At 40.1% G+C, this 19,450-nt stretch overlaps 1 protein-coding gene across 1 annotated transcript in view; it reads left to right on the forward strand.

Moving 5' to 3' along the window:
* Window positions 1-16,117, forward strand: part of LOC146546951 (NLR family CARD domain-containing protein 3-like) — a 34,561-nt gene extending 18,444 nt beyond the window's left edge. Inside the window, exons 9-14 of the mRNA XM_085265360.1 lie at window positions 4,233-4,406; window positions 4,691-4,777; window positions 4,928-5,101; window positions 10,391-10,564; window positions 11,074-11,120; window positions 13,291-16,117. Of these exons, the coding sequence (XP_085121486.1) occupies window positions 4,233-4,406; window positions 4,691-4,777; window positions 4,928-5,101; window positions 10,391-10,564; window positions 11,074-11,120; window positions 13,291-13,835 (1,201 nt within the window). The 3' untranslated portion in view covers window positions 13,836-16,117. The remainder of the gene's footprint in view (window positions 1-4,232; window positions 4,407-4,690; window positions 4,778-4,927; window positions 5,102-10,390; window positions 10,565-11,073; window positions 11,121-13,290) is intronic.
* Window positions 16,118-19,450: the final 3,333 nt, after the last annotated feature.

The raw sequence follows: 19,450 nt of genomic DNA on the forward strand, positions 1-19,450 counted from the left end.
AAATGCTCTGCCACCGAAACAGCGGCCACTACCACCAATCAGCTCATATCTGAAGATGCATTTGCCAGTGACCGCACAGGTGATTGTTCAACAATGTGTTTGTCAGATTGGGATGCCAGCGCAAATGTATCTGTGGTTACTAGCCAAGTATCTAGCATAGAAGGAGACAGTCATGTGGAAAGTAATGAAGGGTCTGATGTGGAGCCTCAAAGTGGGAGAAAGCATGTCACCTCTGACTGTAACACAAAGAAGCGCAAATATGATGACAATTATATTTCACTGATGTTCACATGTATAAATACTGGGGATTTTCCCAGCCATAATGTGATAATTGTGCAAGTATTGTTTCACAACTCAATGAAACCTTCAGTATTGCACAGAGATTTAGAGACAAATCATCCCCATTTGAAAAATAAACCATGAGAACATTTTGAGCGACAGCTAAAATCACTTTAAACAAGTAAAAGCTGCATTCGAGTGCCGGATCCTATGAATAAAAACAGACCACAAGCATCTTATATGGTCAGTTTTAGAGTGGCTAAAAACAACAAACCCCACACTATTGTGGAGGACCGCATTCTCCCTGCTGCTTTAGATATGGTAGTGAGAATGTTGGGGGAAAAGGCAAAAAAGACAATACAGTCCATTCCCTGTCCATTACAGTCCCTCCATCATCCCTGTGCCCAAGAACAGCAAACCCTCATCCCTGAACGATTACCGGCCAGTTGCACTGACCTCGGTAGTAATGAAGGTGTTTGAGAGGCTGCTGAAGAACATCATCTTCTCCTCCATCCCAGACACCACAGATCCGCTGCAGTTCGCCTACAGATCCAACAGATCCACAGAGGATGCCATCGCCCACGTCCTACACACCACTCTCAGCCATGTGGACAAGAAACAGGGTAACTATGTGCGAATGCTGTTTGTTGATTACAGTTCAGCGTTTAACACAATAGTGCCCTGCAGACTGTTCACAAAGCTGAGGGATCTGGGACTTAACAGCCATCTGTGTGCATGGGTGTTGGACTTCCTCACTGGCAGAACTCAGGTGGTGAGGGTGGGCAGGTGCTTCTCCAACAGCATCACCATCAACACAGGAGCACCTCAGGGTTGTGTCCTCTCACCACTGCTCTACTCCCTCTACACTTCAGACTGTGTGGCCACCCATGGCTCCAACACCATTGTGAAGTTTGCTGACGACACAGTGGTGTTGGGTGCCATCTCCAACAACGATGAGACGGCCTACATGGATGAAGTAAAGAATCTGGCATCGTGGTGCCAGGACAACCACCTCCAGCTGAACGTCAGCAAGACCAAGGAGCTGGTGGTGGACTTCAGAAGGGGTCAGCACAGAGACTACAAGCCCATTATCATCAATGGAGCTCCAGTGGAGAGGGTGCAGTCCTTCAAGTATCTTGGTGTCCACATCTCCTCAGACCTGACATGGGCTGCCCACATTTAGGTCCAGACCAAAAAGGCTAGGCAGCGCCTGTATCACCTACGACAACTGAGGAAGTTCAGGGTCTCTCCAAAGATCCTCAGGATTTTCTATACAGGTGCTGTGGAGAGCATCCTCACACAGAACATGACATCGTGGTTTGGGAACAGCTGTGTGAAGGACCAAAAAGCTCTCCAGAGAGTGATCCGTACAGCAGAACGCTGCTGCAGGATTGCTCTCCCCCCGCTTCAGGACACCTACGCCAGGAGATGCCGGACTAGAGCAGCGCAGATACTGAAGGACCCGTCCCATCCTGGCAACAAACTGTTCCAACTTCTGCAATCTGGTAGAAGGTTCCGCATCTTCCGGGCAAGGACAGAGAGACTCAAGAGGAGCTTCTATCCCCAAGCCATCCGTGCCCTAAACACACACACCCGCCCTCTCACATCATCTATAATTGACTGAGTCAGGACTCTTCCAGACACTAAACCAAGGCACAATGTACATTTCAATTCCTTTAATTTTAAATATGTTTATATTGTCTATCCTGTAAAATAGTCAGATGTCTATTCATAATAATGTACAGAATTCACCTGCTTGCTGCCACTACTGCACATTCACCCAATGTATATACTATATATATATATATATATATATATATATATATATATATATATATATATATATATATATATATATATATATATATAAAACACCCAGCACGCCCCTGCGGGCGGTTTATCCTTCAAGCTCGGGTCCTCTACCAGAGGCCTGGGAGCTTGAGGGTCCTGCGCAGTATCTTAGCTGTTCCCAGGACTGCGCTCTTCTGGACAGAGATCTCCGATGTTATTCCCGGGATCTGCTGGAGCCACTCGCCTAGCTTGGGAGTCACCGCACCTAGTGCTCCGATTACCACGGGGACCACCGTTACCTTCACCCTCCACATCCTCTCGAGCTCTTCTCTGAGCCCTTGGTATTTCTCCAGCTTCTCGTGTTCCTTCTTCCTGATATTGCTGTCATTCGGAACCGCTACATCGATCACTACGGCCGTCTTCTTCTGTTTGTCTACCACCACTATGTCCGGTTGGTTAGCCACCACCATTTTGTCCGTCTGTATCTGGAAGTCCCACAGGATCTTAGCTCGGTCATTCTCCACCACCCTTGGGGGCATCTCCCATTTTGACCTCGGGACTTCCAGGTTATACTCGGCACAGATGGTCCTGTACACTATGCCGGCCACTTGGTTATGGCCACTTGGTTATATATATATATATATATATATATATATGTATATATATATGTATATGTATATGTATGTGTGTATATATATATATATATATATATATATATGTATGTGTGTATGTGTATATATATATATATATATATATATATATATATATATATATATATATATATATATATATATATATATATATATATATATATATAATGTTCTTCCTCTACACCCCCCCCCAATTTTTTTGCACATGTTGAGGAGCGTGTCAGGCTACATTTCACTGTGTGTTATACTTGTATAACTATGCATGTGACAAATAAAGAACCTTGAATCCATCATCAAACAATGCTGTCTCATCAATGCAACATCAGAAAATGTTTTACAGCAGCTACTTCAGCACATACGCCACAGTGAATTTTACGCAATACAACTGAATAAGTCCACGGATGTGGCTCCTTGTATATTTGCACAACATTCATGAAGGAACCGTCAAGGAGAACATGCTGTTCTGTAAACCACTCGAAGAAAGGACAACTGCAGTAGATATTTTTCAAAAGCTGGACACATTTATGATCACACATGGACTCGTGTGGGACAGATGTGTTGGCATCTGCACTGATGGTGCATGGGCCATGACTGGGAGACAAAGAGGTGTGGTTTGTGTGTACAGGCAGTAGCGCCAGATGCTTCTTGGGTACACTGCAGCATCCAGAGAGGCTCTTGCTGCAAAGGGAATACCTGTCCATCTGAAACATGTCTTGGACACCACTGTAAAAATTATTAACTTTTTGAACTCCCACTTATTTGCTGCATTGTGCAGTGAGATGGGCAGCGAGCCTGAAACTGTATTACTCCACACAGAGGTTTTCTTGCTCTCAAGAGGGAAAGTGCTGCCCTGTTTCTTTGAGCTGAGGGAAGAACGTAAAGTTTTCTTCAGTAACCATCCCTTTGAGCTGTCTGAACATTTGCATGATGTAGAGTACCTTACGTGCCTGGCTCATCATCTATTTTCCCGTCTGAACGAACTCACTCTCGGATTACAAGGCATTTCTACAACCATATTCATTGTTTATGATAAAGTTGTGGCCATGATAAAGAAGTTAAACCTTTGGAAGAACTGCATGGTCAAAAACAACACAGAAGCACACATTATCAAACAGTGTAAAGCATGACTGTAACATGCACCTTCAGGAGCTGGCGGCGCAGTTATGCTGATACTTCTCATAGACGGGCAGGTTAAATGATTGGATACATTACCCATTCACCTCCGTGCCTACTTCGTCATCAGTGTCTGAGCAGGAGAGCCTAATTCAGATCACCACAGATGGATCTCCTAAAAGACCCTGCGCACTGAACAGCCTGTAACTTATTTATATGCAAATACAGAAGTGTAATTAGGATTTTAAGGAAATTTAAATAGTTTCCTTCATTTTATGACTTAAGAGATTTCTAGTTAACCATAACTTCTAGTGGACTCCAATATATTAGTTTTTATTGTTTAGGTTGAACAAATGCCATAAATATAATCTTTCTGTATTTTTTCTTATTTTTTTGTAGGCTAAGCATCTGTGAACTTTCAGAGAGAAGCTGTAGAGCTCTGTCGTCAGTTCTCACCTCCCAGTCCTCAAGCCTGAGAGAGCTGGACCTGAGTAACAATAGCATGGAGGATTCCGGAGTGAAGCTTCTGTCTGAAGCAGTGGAGAGTCCACATTGTAAACTGAGAACTCTGAGGTCAGATCAAATATATTCATTTTTTTTCTTTTGGTCTTTTTTTTCAGCTGACAAAATTAAACAGTTAAAAATTTAGCCCATAAATGTCAGCTTTATGAATTGTTGTTTTTACATTAGTTTTAAGTGAAACTGTCACATTTTTAACCTGTTTAACCTCAGATGATAAGGATTCTTTAAAACACACTGCAAGTAAATAGCGCTAAATGTAGTAGTAAGTAGCTCCTTACTGAACCCTGATTACAGTTTAACGAGTGTTGTTTCATTGTTCATGTTTTAATTTTCAGACTGAGTCTTTGTAATCTCTCATTGAGAAGCTCTGACAGTCTTTCTGCTGGACTGCAGAATCTGAACTGCAAGCTGACTAGTCTGAGGTCAGATCAAGACATATTTTGTTTCTCAAAATTAACCAATTAAAGTCCATCCATTTTTTGTTGCATGTTATGAGGTTTCCTGAAGTATTACTGAAAAAAAAGTGATTAAATATATGAAACATATTATTTATGTTCTTGATTAATTTTCAGACTGAGCGCCTGTAACCTCTCAGAGAGAAGCTATGAAGCTCTGTCCTCGTTCCTTAGCTCCCGGTCCTCTAGTCTGAGAGAGCTGGACCTGAGTAACAACAATGTGCACGATTCAGGAGTGAAGCTTCTGTCTGGCGCAGTGGAGACTCCACAATGTAGACTTAAAACTCTCAGGTCAGGATTCAAAAATGTTCATGCACTGTCATTTAAAATCTATATTGTTGCACAAACAGCTAAGCTTAGCAATTGTTAAGTGACCTTTTATTTACCTTTGAGTGGATGATTCTACTCTGAAAAACAGTCATAACATTTTTTATAGTCACGTTTTGTTTTTGTTATCGTTTCTTTTTAGAAAATTACTTTATGAACTGATAAACTTGCATATATATAGCCATTATGTGTCTATGACATACCAATATCCTTTCATGCTGGTAGGACAAAAACTTCCAAATGACATGTTTAAGATTCTTATGGGCATTAATGATATAGAATTTTGGGAAACATTATAGAAATGTCTTCATAGAAATAATCAGTATAGGAGGTTATTGGTGATATTTATTCACTGTTTAATTTTAATTTGTACAACATAATGTTACATTTCTTAAAATTGAGATTTTTATTCTTTCTTAAAAAAACAGAAGTCTTTATTTCAGAGGAACTTCTGTCCACTAAACATAAAATCCCAATTTCTGACAGTATTCTGAAGTTTCTTGCAGTATTGATTGTACATTACACAATTACACACACAAAAAAAAAACGAGAATTTTGAGCCTGACTTCATCATAAGAGGAAGATAGGACAGCTGAGTGAACTTCAGTGACTCAAAAAAGCAGAGAGAGAGAGAGAATTATCTCAAAAAACACCCATGGTTTGAAGGAGAAAATAAATCCTGCCCAAATATCAGTTCTAAGTCATATTAATACAGAAAGTATATTTTCGTTAGAAAGTAGGAAAAAACCTAAACATAATAAAGTTACTTAATTGTTATTCTAACCTTTCCCCTGCATTATGGGCAATGAAAAACTGATGGAATGTTTCATAAGACTGTAACCCATTTATTACAGGTGACCTATTTGTTAACAGTTCTCTCAAACTTTTTTTTCACTTTCTTTTTTCTCCACTAACAATTTTGGTGTAAATATTTCATAAAGGGGAGAAAACAGTTTTTTGGGGTTTTTTTGGATTATTATTTTCAATTAATTAAAAAATAAGACTCATGGTAGGCATTACTGAAGCAGTTCCGACCATGGGTTTGACTTCCCCAAAATACCAGACCAGCTTTTGCTCCTCCCACAAAACAGCTTTAAACCTGTGTGGTTACCACAATAAATGTAGTAGTCTTCCCCAAGTATATTTCATTTTATATACAATGCAGTGCCTCTTCATTCTTCATATATCCATGCATGACATTTTGATAGACTTGGTTTCAGATTTTTTGCAGTTTATTCCTCTTGTTTAAGGTCTGAAGTCCTTGTACATGTAGCAACCCACTCGTTATACTGAGTCTAACCCTGCTTGCCTCAGTTTCGACTTCCTAGTTGGGGTGTTGGGTTCTTTATAGCACAGATTCCACAAATGGTTGTCGTATGGACAGGAATCAGGGATACTAAGAGTAAACCCCTGCATAAACATTAAAGAAAGAATTGACCCCAGACCACTCTTTAGGACAGAAACTGAACATTTACTGAACATAAGGGTAGGACAGACAAAGTACAAAAACACACTTTTTTTTTTTTTAACTCAAATGATATTACAGTTTCATTCAGTAAATGAAATATACTCTTTGAATACCCTTTAAAATGATATTAAGTCTTAGTGGTTAACTCACTGATACCTTATCAGAAATACGCTATGTAAATATACTAAATGCGCTATACTCACATATAGGCCCCCGGCACACTGACATTCACACTCATTACAGGCCAGTTTGTCAGCTGGAAATCATTCTACAATTGGAACAGCAGTGTAGCTGGTGATATCTCAGCTCCAGAGTTTTACTGCCATCTCCCGTCAATTTAACTGTGATTAATATTTAGAATGGAAATTACACATGATGTGAAAAATTGCCACCTAGCAATTTTTAGTAGATTTCTTTAAGAAAAAAAGAGTTTAAAAAGGTATTTTAAGCAGTCTGACAAAATTTGCTATTACATATGTTTTGTTTTATAATGTCTAATAGGCTTTATACAGTTAAGTACAATCACGGCATGACAGAAAGACAAGCTTAATCTCTCTATTAAAACAAATACTATACATGTATGCTCGAATAATAACAAACAGGTGAGATGTTAGAACGCTTTTATTTTAATTTTTAGTAGACAGTCAAGCGACATGCCGGGAGTCCGCTGTTCTCACCAGCTCTAATGAGCCTAATGAGCCTTGACCTTCCAGTCAGCCATTGAGCTGGTGGGCTAACAGACCTCTCCAAAAATATCAGAGCACTTTTGCAAATATGATAAATCGAGCAGATATTATAGGTCTACACAGCTACATTCTCATCTGAAAATATCTTAATAGTTTATTTTGTGTCACAGAAACAATAATATTTAAAACTTTTAGCTGCTCTTCTCCGCTATTGCTGTGTTTGAGTTTTGGACAAAAGTCCATAGGAATTATAAGTACTTACTGCGGAATTCCTATCCGGGCTACATCCAGTACATACACTTCTTTAAAAGCTCTCCACAGCAGTGCAAGGCAAAGCATGCAAACAGCAGGGTAGTCAGGGTACTCTCTCAACTAATCTCTTAACCTACATCACATGGCTAATTTGCGTTCCTTTTCCTCTTTTAGCAGCACAAGGACCCAAAGACCTGACGTCTACTGAATCTCTTTATGTCTTTAATATTTCAACAAACAAAAGCAGGAAAATGCAAAATAAAAAATAAAATAAAAAATACGTACTGAACAAATCAATAGGATAATACATAATAAATAGTATTTGTTCATATATAATCTGTATTCATATGTAGCCTCTTGAAAACAATTTTGATATTTTTAAGCAATATTATACTTATTTTGGCCTTATTTACGCAATGCTATTAAGTAAGTGGGCTCTGGGTTCTTTTTTCAGTGTACATTCGTACTGTATAATTTAACTTACTTTTAATTCACTTGTCTGATTTGTAAAAGTAGTATTACCCACGAAAATGAACAGTAGTGATTAACAGTGCAGTAAATTACACCATACACAATGTAAAGTAGATCTTCGCAACAGTCCTTTAATTAGCCAAAATAATAAAACGGCATGTTTTAATATTCGGGCTAACCGAAAAACAGCAATATACTAACTGTACAATGAATCCCCACATACAGTGTAGACCACTGGTAATAGAAACAATTACTGACCCAAAAACTAAACATAAAGCTCGCACAAATACATCCTACTTTGCAGGCCTATGCTAAGACTTGAGAATTTAGCAATCCAATAAGATCTCCAAACTAAAGTCTTTTCAGTAAAAGGGCAAAAAATGCGTCAACAAATGCGTTTGCGCTGACAAACACCTCCTTCATTTCCCCAGATTTGAAGGATGGGTCAGGTTCGTGGCCCAACCTATTTCAGAATTCATAGCACGGCTCAGCCAGTTCCAGTTTCCGAATATGGTGTCAGCTACTTAGCTGTATTATTACTCTTTCTGGGTCACAAAATGAACTTTTAAGATATTTTCAGATGATAATATCCATCCATCCATTTTCTGCTGCCGGGTTGTGGGGGCAGCAGCCCAAGCAGAGAAGCCCAGACCTCCCTCTCACCAGCCACCTCCTCCAGCTTGTGCGGGGGAACACCCAGGCATTCCCAGGCCAGTCGAGAGATATAATCTCTCCAGCATGTCCTGAGTCTGCCCCGGGGCCTCCTCCGGTGGGTCATGCCCAGAACACCTCACCCAGGAGGCACCCAGGAGGCATCCTTGTCACATGCCGAAACCACCTCAACTGGCTCCTTTCAATGTGAAGGAGCAGTGGCTCTACTGATCCTGGTCCTGCTTTTTCTCCTGATTGGCCGAACTTTTCACCCTATCTCTAAGGGAGATGCCAGCTAACCTTCGGAGGAAGCCCATTTCCGCCGCTTGTATCCGTGATCTTGATCTTTCGGTCGCTACCCACAGCTCATAACCATAGGTGAGGGTAGGGATGTAGATCGACCGATAAATTGAGAACTTCGCTTTTACACTCAGCTCTCGCTTCACCACAACAGCGTTTGCACCACTGCGGCCGCAGCACTAATCTGTCTGTCGATTTCCCGCTCCCTTCTCCCATCACTCATAAACAATACCCCAAGATACTTGAACTCCTCCACTTGGGGCAGGAACTTGTCCCTGACCCGGGTTGGGCACTCCACCTGGTCCTCAGCCGAAAGATGAAAATGTAGCTGTGTAAACTTCAAATATCTGTTCGATTTATTAAGACATCACATATTGGCAAAACTGCTCTGATGTTTTCGGAGACACCTGTTATTCACCAGCTCGATAGCTGATCAGGAGGTCAAGGCCCACTAGAGCCGGCGAGAAAATCGGACTCCTGGCGTTTTCAGATCTGCCACGGTCTTTTGCTTCTTAGGTTAAAGATGACATATAAATCACTTAGATAACTTAAATATGTTGCTTGGCTTTTGGCTTATATTAAACAATGCACATATGTTTTTACTCATTTTACATGAATTTTGACTTTTTAATAAAATAAAGAAATTGAATAAATGAATTTATCTCTTTGCTATTCATAATCTTAGACTTTACTTATTTTTTACTATTTATGCATTTTTAAAATCTGGGTTATGTTATTAAATGTGTATATTCTCTGCACTTGTTATAGATGTTCACATGACCTATAAAAAATTGCCAAGTCCAAATTTCAAAAGGTGAATGTCATATTGACCTTCAGGTTGGGTTGTGGTTGGAAGTCCAAATTGTGGACCTAGTTTGGATGTCGTATAATGTCCAGAATGGACCCAATGGGATCTGCATGTCTGTCCTATGTCCAGTGTTTAGTGGGTTATAATAACTAACAGAAGAAAGAAGAAAGGTTTTATTATATTGACCATACATACAATACACAAACTTCACGTTAGGGAGACAGGAATGTGTAATGTGTAACACAAAAGGGCAGATCAGGAGAAAAAAACAATTTCTGCTCCAACTTATCCCCAAAGTAGTTGGCATGAGGAGAAGACAAAAAAACTTCAGCACATAAAAAGCACAAATATCATCACATCATAACACCATAAACACACAAGACAAGCAATATGGGGGAGTATGCCAATGTGCAAAGCTGCATCTTGGACGCAGCTTTCTCGCTAATATTGTAGTGTGTTGCCTTACTCTGTTAACTTGAAGTGACTATTGTTGTCCATTGGGAATTGTCTCTTATAAATAAAGGTAAATGAAATTGAATGGATGGAAATTGAAAAATGTTATTGTATCTGACAAACAGAAAATCATAGCTCACAGATGGAGTGTTGTGTGTTTTCAGTCTGTCAGGCTGTTTGGTCACAGCAGACGGCTGTAGTTTTCTGGCCTCAGCTCTGAGCTCCAACCCCTCCCATTTGAAAGAGCTGGACCTGAGCTACAATCATCCAGGAGACTCAGGAATAAAGCTGCTCTCGGCTGGACTGAAGAATCCACGCTGGAGACTTAAGACTCTCAGGTATGGGGAAGAGTGTTTGATTGAACAGGAAGAGAGTACTTGAACATATTTATTCTGGATTCAGCTGTGAATGTAGAGAACAGTTAACATAAAACCTACGCTTAAGCTGAGAATGATTTTTGTTGAACAAAATGTGCTTTGCTGATAATCATCCACAGCAGTTCACTTAGTATAGTGTTGTTAGCTACCGTGCTGTTAAATCTTTGTATATATAAATAAAATATTCAAGGATCAGTGTTTGTTGCCTTCTTCACATATTTAGGTTTGTATTACCACAGTCAGAGATCCTGCTGTTGTTCATTTTATTATTTTTAACATTGTATGCTAGCCAACAACAGTCGCAATTAAATTTTTATTGTTATATTTTGATGGAATAGAATATATATTTGAAAATGAATGATTTTCTAATTCTCTGTTTGTCTTCATTAAGTTGTCAGTAATCAGACAATAACTCAGACTGGAAGTAATCTTAATGACATATGATTTTTCCTCTCCCCTCCTCCTTCCAGGTTGGAGCCTGCTGGAGTCCGATGGTTAAAACCAGGTCTGAGGAAGTGTAAGTGTGTTTTTAATGTGATTTATTAAAACAAAGCAGTACACATCCAACCATCTTCTGTCAGGATGCCCGGCTTGTTGACCCAGTGTTTCCAGTTAAGCTTTGTCACCATTGAGTTTTCTATCCCCGTTTCCTGTTTTACTGTCTTAGTTATCTTTCTGTGTGCATTATGTTCTGTTCCACTTCCTATGTATTGTTAGTTAGATTAAGTTCAGCTATGTACTTACGTGTTTCTTATCATCCCCATTATCCAGTGTATTTAATCCGTCAGTTCTCCTCAGTTCCCTGTCTTGTCACAGTCTAATCCATGTGTGTGTTACCCAGTTCAGTTTAAGTCAGCTTATGTTCTGTCCATCCATTCCTTACAATATGCACCATCTACTTCCCCAATCTGCCAGCGAGTCCTGCATTTAGGTCCCCTCTTCTCTCTCACCACACCACACCACGATGCTGATAGAATGACGAGACTCGTGCTGCGAAGACATGATATGAACCCAGTGGACCTCGAATTATACCAATGGCAGCAGGCAGCATTCTTCTTTCTGGAAAGAGAGCTGGGGGTTAATCTGTGGCTTATGCTCCAACATGAGCATGTCTTTGAGGGGATTCATCTGGCTCTGGAGAGTCCTTGAAGGCACTGCAGTCCTCCACCTGCTGCCTCACCTGCACGCGAGCCTTAGCCATGGGAAATAGGCGCCAACCGCTGATCTCCGGCTGCTCGGTCCTCATGCGTCCACCTACTGCCTCATTCACTAGCACTCCCACCTTGTCGTGTCAAAGCGGTTCCGCCTCCCATCTCATCCTGATGGAGGTTACATCATTCAGCAGGTCTGTTGTTTCAGCCAAAGCTCCCGCTGCTGCTGCTGCCGCTGCTCTCGCAAGCTGCAATATCTGGTGGTGAGTGAGTCAGACATTTTTCTTCATTTTCACCATGAGCCAAAGACTCCTCCTCACCATAGACCAAATACCATTTCTTCTACTAAAAAAGCCAGTGATTAGTTATTGTCAACCTATGGTGGACTGTCAAAAAAAATGTCATTACCACCCTGCACCCATAAAAACTGTTTTTCCCTTTTTGGCTTCACAAAGGACATTCTTAAGTCCAGATCTGATCACTTCTCTCGTCCTGTCTCCATGCCAAGACCTGTCTCCCAGCCCCAAGACCTGTCTCTCAGCCTGCTCCTGTTCGCAGTGCCGTTAGGGCCCAGCCAGTCCCTGTACCACTCCCCGGGCAGATAGCACTCAGCATTTCCTTGCACCCTTGCCAGTTCCTCAGGTAGGGGCAACTGACGTCCAGCCGTCACCCATTCCCATGCCTGCTCCCAGGGCAAGGACAGCTGAGACCCAGTCCACTCCAGCACCCATACCTGTTCCCCGGGCTTGGGTGACTGGTGTCCAGCCAGCTCCTGCACCTGTCCCTACACTGAAGCCACTCAACCCATCCCTGCATCCATACTTGTTTCTCGAGTTGGGACGGCTAGGGTCTGGCCAATTCCTCCACCTGTTCCGGTGCCAAGTCTCCACCAGAGGTTTCCCACCTGTGGGTCCTGCTTTTTCTCCACTAGAGAGCTTTGCCAAATCACGCCACCAGCAACCTTCCCACCTGTTAGAGGTGTCCCATCACCTCTGCTGGTCCACAGTGGAGCATCGCGGGTGCTGCCGCTGGCCACACAACCACCCACCTGAACTGATTTGTCTTTGGCACTGGCCACACAGTTGCCCACTCGAACTGATTCATCTTACGTGCTGTCCATGCGGTCATCCACCCAAATTGAGTCATCTTAGCAACTGGTCACGCGGCCGCCCACCGAAACTCATTTATTTTCAACTCATTATCCAGTATATTTAAGTCATCGGTTTTCCTCAGTTACTTGTCTTGTCCTCTAATCTGCATGTGTGTTTTCTGGTTCAGTTCAGTCTACCAGTCATTCAGTTTCAGTCAGTTTATGTTCTGTCCGTCCAGTCCTTGCAATAAACACCATCCACATCGTCAATCTGCCTGCAAGTCCTGCATTTGGGTTCTCTCTTCTCTCTCACCACACCACAACACTGACATCTTCAAACTGTCACATCACTGATTTACATCTCCGATGTCAGTAGTCATCATCAAAGTGTTAATCAATGAACAGATGATGGATGACAGTTGGATTGTGTTTCTTCTCTCCATCAGATTCCTGTCAACTCACAATCGACACAAGCACAGTAAATAGAAACCTCAAACTGTCTGACAACAACAGGAAGGTGACACATAATATTATGGAGGTTCAGTCATATCCTGATCATCCAGACAGATTTGATGTTTGGCCTCAGCTGCTATGTAGTAATGAACTGACTGGTCGCTGTTACTGGGAGGTCGAGTGGAAGGGAAACATTTCTATATCAGTGAGTTACAGAAGAGTCGGAAGGAAAGGAAACAATGATGACTGTTGGTTTGGACTCAATGATCATTCCTGGAGTCTGCACTGCACTGATGGTGGTCCTCAGTTTGTCTGTCACAATTGCAGATCCACAACCATCCCCCCCTCCTCTTCCTACTCCTCCTCTGTCTCTAACAGAGTAGCAGTGTATGTGGACTGTCCTGCTGGCACTATGTCCTTCTACAGAGTCTCGTCTGGCACTCTGATCCGCCTCCACACCTTCAACACCACATTCACTGAACCTGTTTATCCTGGATTTTTATTGTCTTTTCATGGTGCCTCAGTGTGTCTGTGCTGAGTTGAGTATAAAGAGTGTCCTCCTGTTAGAGAAATACTCTACGCATTTTAAGGTTAATGGATTCAATGAGTTGATGTTTTAAACTGTTCTAAATGATTCCTTGTAAACTTCTTCCTCTTCACTCCTTTAAAGATGGAAGCTACAATTATTCAAGGATCCATTCTTAGGAATATTTTAATGTGCCTGAATAGCACTGCATATGCTGTGTTTCACTTTAGTTTGAATGAAACATGAAATCTATCACAAAGGGCCCTGGAGTAGAATCTGGTGGATTTTGGTAATATACATTAGATTTGTTTTGATGCTAATTTTTTTTAAGCTGTTTCATTGTTATGATTTCAGATCTGAATTTTATAAAATGCTGCATCAAAAACAAAGACAGATGTGTTTGTCCACAAATGACAACTACCTCCAAAAGCACCTTTTAAACAACCTTCTGTATTTTGAATACATTGCTCAGTTTGAGCTGATGTTTGATATCATTACTATTTTTCATGACTTTTTCAATCACTATCATATTTTACTGTTTCTATTTGAATTTTAGCTTAGAGCTTATTTTTATTGTATGCATATCTCTAATGCAGCCACAGCAAAACAGCTGCCGGATGTCATGATCCTGGGTCTGGTGACCCAGTGCTTGTGTTTTGATTATTTATTAATATTTAATCTTCTTTGATTTAATGTTTTTCATAGTTTAGTCTTTTGTATTTCTAGCTTCCTAAGGCTACACTAATCCGGATAAATTTTAAAACATTTTTGGCTAAAAACACTACGCGTCCACACTAGTGTTTTTAATCATTTCCGAACAGTTGTTCGTCAACACTGAAACACCTGAAACGCTTATGTTACTGTTTTGCGCATGAGTGAAATGTAAGATGATTCAACCTGCGTTATTTCTGTCTGCCGTTTATTTACTTTCCGGCTATTCATCGCAAAACATCGCACCAAAATGTTGAGGAAAAGCACAGAGTTTTTTAAATGGACTAATAATGAGATGTAGTTGTTGCTGTGAGTAACACAAAAGTACAAAGTTGCAAAACTGATTGAAAATTAAAGAATTTGAAGAAAAGCTATCTGAAGCATGTACAAACTGATATTAATTAATCTTTAATAGGGCTGTCAAAATTGAGAGCAAACAAAACAACTACTGTATAATGCTCTCTGCTATCTTAGTTTAATTAGTCACATGACTGCATCACATGACTAAAATGCGTCATTGTTTCCGAAAGCCAGTGGTTACGCTGTCCACACTGCGACAGCGTTTTCAAATGTATCCGCTTTGGAGAAAGGTTTCAAAAAGTTTTCCTTGACCAAAAACGCCATCTCAGTGTGGACGGAAGGCCAAAACAGAGAGAAAAAGAGTCTTTTTCAAACGAAAATGTATTAGTGTGGACATGACCTAAGTTATTTAGTATTTTGTGATTTCTAGTTCTTAGGTTTTGTTCCTGTGCCTTCCATGGTTTGTGTGTTATGTCTCTAGTGTAGGTTTAGTTCTTTCTCCATGTTTATTCCCAGTTCTGTATCTCAGTGTGAATTACACATATATATTTTATTGTGATAGTTCTGTTTCCCGTGTGATGGTATTCTGTTTGTATGCCATCGGAGTGCCATATGGCTGAGCACACACGGTCTGGGTTCAAGTCTAACCCACGACCCTTTGCTGCACGCCTTCCCCTCTGTCTCTCCTCCACTTTCCTGTCACTCTTCACTGCACATCTATTTGATAAAGGATGAAAAAATGTTGAAGGGCTTGGGTAACTGTTCATTTCATTATATTTTGAAAATGGGAAGCAGGCGCAGTAATTAATAGAAATGTGCGCACATTCATGGAAATGCAAAATATATGTCAATAACAGTTTGTACAACTCTGATGAGCCGTGGTATGACCACCTTTATTCTTCAACACAGCCTGAAATTTCTTAGGCAGGTTTCTTGTAATTTTTTAAAGTAGTCTTCCGGAATAGTTCTCCAGGATTTGTGAATGACATTCTGCTCCACCGTGTTTTACAAATGGCTGTAGACATTCACTGTTGATCCTCTCTCTTGACTTCCACACATACTGATAGTGATTTATGTGTTTTCATCACTCCATCAGACCTGTTGCCACCTGTTGATTTTGACACAGAGTTCCTGTGTAATTTGGCATACCCCGTATTTTTCTCCCCATTTCCCTTCCTTAGCAGTGGCTTCTTGACAGCCACTCTTCCACTGGGACCACCTGTGATTATTTTAAGTGAACAGTACAAGGATCAACTGAAAGTCCAGAGGTATATCTTAGGTCTTTGCTGAATTTATGTTGTATATTTATGTTTGAATAATTAATCATTCAAACATAAATATACAACATATATTTATGTTGTATATTTATGAATTTATGTTGTATATTTATGTTTGAATGATTAATCATATTTATGTTTGAATGATGAATCATTCAAACATAAATATACAACATAAATTCAGAAAACAAACAAAAAACATTTTTCTAAAAATGGTCAATTACAGGGACTGGACTAAATATGAGTGAAAAAAAGGTGGAATGTCCAAAGATAACTATTGCTTAAGAACACTTTTTAATTTTAATTTTTAAGAAGTCTGAACCCTATCCCTAGTTCTTGAGACATTTTATGATTCTACTTCATTTGCTCTCAACAACCTGACTGCCTCGGACTCTAGACTGTACCAAGATACCTTCTGGATTCAGTCCAGCGTGACATGTGAGAGAAACATCAGCCTGACGGTGTGTATGACAGTAAGTAAGAAAACAATGGATATTTGATAACCAAATAACCACCACTGAAACTTGCTGAAGTAGGTGAAAAAAAAAACCTATATAAAGAAATGATATCTGCTCAAACATTAAAGTGACACACTAATGAACAAATAGTTAGGATCAGATCAGATTCTGAATAATAAGTATTTGAAGCAGTTGGCATGATGAGGATCAACCTCTTTGTTAATATTTTTATATCTCTCCTGTCGTATTAACTGTAGAAAAATAAACAGAAAAAAATGAAATCAAATTAGAGAAATAAACATTTCTGATGGTTTTACTTTTTGGAAAATTAAAAATTAAAAAAACAGAGAGTCACTTAATGGAAAATGAGAATGAGGAGATTGTGCCATCTACTGGTAAGAGTGAGTCAGCTGCTGAAGACTTAGTGTCAAAATAAGGACATAAACAGCAAATTCATACAGAAACTTATAAACACCTGTTTGTATGTTGTGAAAAGTAAAAGGGAAGAAGACAGCATTATTAAATTGAGATTGCACCTTTAATTTGGTTTCTAAGCTCAGGAGACTTTGAAGTGCTCTCTGAAGGAGTGCTGCATTGATTTGGAAAGTGATGAGGACAAAAGTATTGTTCAGATCTTCCTTTAGAATTTAAGATAATTTAAGATAATTTTCATCTAAATGGGACAAAGTAACCATTCCCTGGGTCACTCTGAGGAACCACTGTCCATTTCTCTGGTGCATTAATGACAGACCTCTGTCATACTGTGACACTTCCTCCTTCATGTTTGACAGCTGATGTCACACACTGTGGAACCATCCTTTCGCCTACTTGACGGCCCACAAAGATCCTCCGTGATGAACCGAAAATTTAAAATTTTGATTTCTAAGTCCATAATACCTTATTCCAGTCGTCCAATGGTGGTGTGTCATGGCACAGGCAAGCCTCTTTGTCCTATTCTAATGTCTTAGCAATGGCTTTCTTGCTGCCACTTGTCCTGTCAAACCTACAGCTCGAAAATCTTCTCTTCACAGTTGAAACTGAGACTTGCTAATTACGACCAATATTAAACTGTGCTTGAAGCTATTGTCCTGTCAGCCACCTTTTATGCAAGCTGTTAACTTTCGAAAATTGTCATCTGATTCAGTTGTGGCTTTGGCTCTGCCAGACCTCTTCCTGTCAAAGTTTGTCCCAGTTTCTGAGTGCCTTCTGATGGTGAAGGAAACTGTACTCACTGACACCTTTACGTTATTTTCAATATCTCTTTAGGTGTTATTTTTAAGTGTTATGATGGTCTGTCTGTCTTTGATTGTTAATTGCTACTTTCTACAGTCCAATACTGTCCAGCTGTTGCTCACGAGGGTATGGTACCACAGTGGGTTCCAACACTGCTTTTATACAGACAGAGGAGGTTGTATATAATGCAGAAAAGTTGGAACACCTGTAGGAATTAGTAGCACCTTTCAAGGCTTGATCAACCTCCTGTGTTATAGAACAGCTTTCAATTGTTAACCCATGTTGTTGTGTCTCAAAAGGCCTTTTTGTATAATTCTGAAATGTACATTATGTTTCAGTTTTGACCTTACCTTACCTTTCTTTTAAACCTCTGGTATTTCAACACTTACCTTTGTACCATTTCAAGTTAGTCATTGGACTTGGACAACTTGAAATGCAACAAATAACTGGAAAAATTGGGGTATTCTTGAGAAACAAAAGTTTCTCAAAGGTTTAATTTTTGCCTCTGATGGTGGTGTTCTTAATGTCTTTTTTCTACAGATATCTGTTCTTTTTGAATTTTGTGTCCAGCAACATGTTTCAATTATTTGTCTCAGACCCAACAAAAGGCTGCATCGTCATTGGCTGACCTATCTAGGAAGCTTTGAATTGTGAAAGTACCAGATCCATAATGGATATTTACATAATTTCATTTATCTGCACTCATTTATAACAAAGTCTGAATAAAGTTCAGGTGTTGATGCTGCTCATTGATTGGATGGTTGGTTTCATCTCTGCTCTCAGTCTTTACTGCACAGGTGAAGGTAGAAAGTGTTACTGGATTTATAGACTGGAAACAGAGAAACAGACTGCTTTGCAGTAAAAATGCTATTTTCTAAACAAATAATTAAATAAAAACATTTTAAAGAAAGTATGACTGTGTCAGAGCTTAACTGTGATCAGTGTGTTCAAACTAGTTGCTACAACATGGATGTCTGCATACGTCAGCATGTGAACTTTACTCTGCCTCAGACAGACTGATCATTATATATCAAAACATGAATACACACACACACACACACACACACACACACACACACACACACACACACACACACACACACACACACACACACACACAGACAGTCCCTTTCACTGGTCCTGCTTCAGCATTCAAAGTGCTTTATACAACTTGCCTCATTCAACCATTCACTTTTTCTACATAAGTGCTCTAGCTAACAGTAGCATACATTCATACTCTAATAGATGGATCAGAGAGCACCTACAGGTTCGTATCTTACCCAAGGATATTTGGCTGATAACAAGGAGAATTTAGTTCCACATTGATGCAGGCACTGAGTGAATACATAATGTGAGGGTCTGTTCAGTTAAATATTTCTTGTTTGATGCTTGAAAAGCCCCTGGACTGGTTCGACCCTGGTCGCTTTTACACAACACTGGATTGAACCAAGGGTTACCAGCAAATTCCCTTGTCTGCGGAGTTCAAGGAAAAAACAACCTTCTCCACTCCGTAGTTTGTACCAATTTGTCACACTTTCATTTGGCTTGCTCAGAGGCCCTGCCACTTTTCAGTGCCTAATGGAATGGGTGCTGCATATGCTGCCACCTACTTAAATGACATCATCATCCACGTCAGGATGATGGAGGA

Source organism: Mchenga conophoros, linkage group LG23 (assembly GCF_057382185.1).
Source record: "Mchenga conophoros isolate Kocher_MC1m ecotype Shallow Benthic linkage group LG23, M_conophoros_male_GT1.1, whole genome shotgun sequence".
NCBI lineage: Eukaryota > Metazoa > Chordata > Actinopteri > Cichliformes > Cichlidae > Mchenga > Mchenga conophoros.